Source organism: Melampsora larici-populina (assembly GCF_000204055.1).
Source record: "Melampsora larici-populina 98AG31 unplaced genomic scaffold MELLAscaffold_322, whole genome shotgun sequence".
Lineage (NCBI taxonomy): Eukaryota > Fungi > Basidiomycota > Pucciniomycetes > Pucciniales > Melampsoraceae > Melampsora > Melampsora laricis-populina.
This window is the reverse complement of record NW_006769064.1, coordinates 4,249-6,869: the sequence shown is the minus strand read 5'-3', so window position 1 is coordinate 6,869 and position 2,621 is coordinate 4,249. Positions and strand designations below refer to the sequence as shown.

General features: G+C 46.2%; 1 protein-coding gene across 1 annotated transcript; it reads left to right on the top strand.

Moving 5' to 3' along the window:
• Positions 1-694: 694 nt before the first annotated feature.
• On the top strand, positions 695-1,653 carry MELLADRAFT_89680 (uncharacterized protein; the record flags this gene model as incomplete). The annotated part of the gene is made up of 4 exons (XM_007419650.1): positions 695-734; positions 840-1,333; positions 1,418-1,532; positions 1,619-1,653. 4 exons carry the CDS (start codon positions 695-697, stop codon positions 1,651-1,653), a joined length of 684 nt encoding a protein of 227 aa, XP_007419712.1.
• Between the last annotated feature and the right edge of the window lie 968 nt (positions 1,654-2,621).

Sequence of the window (2,621 nt, the reverse complement as noted above, 5' to 3'; positions counted from 1 at the left end):
GTGACCTCATATACTCACAAATACACGACAGCACTTGTAAATCCACCCTATCTAGGGTTTACATCTGTACACTATGACAGTATCATAGATTCAAACCTAACTACCGGTACCCTTTTTCACAGTATCAGGGCTTTACAAAGCCCTGACAGCCCTATCCGCCTCTTATACATACACCGCTAAAGGGTTTTTGGGCAAATTTTCGTGAGTTCAGGGGTTTTCAGAATCCCGACCCCTGCACGATCATGGGCCCGTCTAAGTTACATATAAACATCCAATCGTCTCGTTTTCGCGAGCTCCACGGATAGTCCACAGCACAGGACGCCGTGCCATTGTCACCACGTGGAGCTGAGCGGTGTTATATCCGTAATGAAAGATCATGGCCTACAGCCGCTGACACCACGCCACTGATATGGACCCCAAACACGCGTCAGAGAGATATAAAATGGCGATAACTATCACGTATTCGAGACAGTTATCACACGCGAGCCCTTCAAAAGTATCTCCGATGCATGAGAAGCATACGGAGGTTCAAATCGAACATGTCAGAAGACATGCCCAACCCCCAGTAGGTGAAGATGTCTTCACTTTCGCGCTGAATGACCCATTGCAAAGTCTTCGTTATCATATCTGATAATTGGAAAAGTTTTCGTTATCGTCTTGTTACCACTCACAATAACTCCATACTCCATACACCATGCGGTTTGTATCCTCGGCTCAAGCCACTTCACAAGAACGTGAGGTTTTCTTCACTCGCGGTCACATCTGTACCACTTTGATTGATCATGATCGATCCATATTGTTGATTTTCGTTGCCTTAGACTTTGTGCAATGCACGTCAGGTCCACACAAGGGTCAGTGGACCTGTAAGTTGTGTACCGGACGAACCTTCAAAGACATAATCAAACATAGCAAGTTGAAAACTCATATAGACCGAGTACGAGTCGAGCTTGAAAGGGTCTCTGCCGCTCAGCCTGCCGCGGCACCTCCGGGTTTATGCTCTCGCAACGCCGTTGAAAGCTTTTCAACATTGTCAGGCTCGATGTTTCCTGAGGAGCAAGATATACCAGCGGATATGCCAGGACGCGATCACGACATGGATCATCTTGACGATGGCCTGGGCGAAAGCTCCGATGAGCTGGCCTCATTATACGATCCATCACCCCCAAACGTATTTGAGGTTCAGTCTCAAGACTCCAGAGAGTCCAGTGTGGACATAGACTCCTTTCTGGACAACTCCGACTCCAAAAGCAATTCACGGCCAACGGTTGAGCTCGATTCCGACCTGGCCGCCACAGATACGTGGCTTCCGTGGTACCCTTTACGAAAGGCAGAGGTGGGCTAGTGTTCCCAGTCCGCCCGCTTTAGGTCTGGCTAAGTGCTTACTTTGAGTCATATTGAATCTTTGCTTGAACTCCAGCACGCTGCTGCTCTATTGATGTTGGGGACCGGGCGCAACCTGATGTCTACCGCAGAATACAATCACATCCGCGCTATTTTGAAGAGAATTCTCAAAGTGGATCTGCCTGATCTGGGTCAGTACAATTTTGCTTTTACATTTTATGGCCCAATTACAATACTGAAATCTTAAAATTTCAGGCCACATCAAGAATGTACGCAGCGATCTCAAGGATCGCCTCGGCCTGCGGGTCTTAGAAAGAATCAGCCCACTTGGGAACCCTTGTTTCACTCTCTCAGTTTGTGATATCATATCACAAGTGAGCCCGTCTCTTGGCTTTTGATCCACTCATTAAGGTCTAATTTGTTTGGTCTAATGTGTAGGAACTGAGTAACCCAGAAGTCGCACCTCATCTTGAATTTTTCCCCAAAACAGACGAAGGCGTCACGGTGGACCGTTATTCCCAATCAAAGAAGTGGCGTGAAGACCTGCCTCCAAGCCTTCAAGTACCCATGGTGGATGTGGAAGGGGAACACTTTTACATTTATGAACCGACCCAGCTGGAAGACTTGCGGGTGGTTGTTCCAATTTTCTTTTATAAAGACAAGTCGGCTATACGCGCAAAGTGCTTGACGTTAGAGGTTATTCATGGTTCTCATGATTTCTGGATTCCCGCGGAGCCAAAATTTGAATCAGATAGATTCCTCGATGTGAACGTCCAAACATTTTCAACATCTTCTTTGCATATAGAATTGTGGAATGGTCAGAAATGGTTTGAATCGCCAAACCATCGATTACTGCGTGAGTCTGTTAAGTTTTTTTTAGATTGTTTGGACTTATTGAGCTAAACAAATTCTCCGCTTATAGAGCATTTGGAGGAAGGGGTCAAAGTGGTGGATCTCCCAAACCCTTGGCGATCTAAGGCAAACAACATGATCATTCGAAGTGTACCAATAGCTCTGTACTCTGATGATACTTCGGGCAATATCTCAAAGAAATGGAATAAACACATGTCATTCTACTTTTCATTGGCCGGCTTGATACCAAAATTCACGAATCAGGAGTATCACATTCACTCACTGTGCACATCAAACATTGCAAGTGCATTGGAGCAAGGAGACCAGATAGTACACCACGAAGGCCTCCGTACGGTTTTTCCTGGTCGCAAGAGGAGCTGTGTTAGCATGGATGTCTTCAAGCGAGGCTTGAAAGGTTCTTCAATACA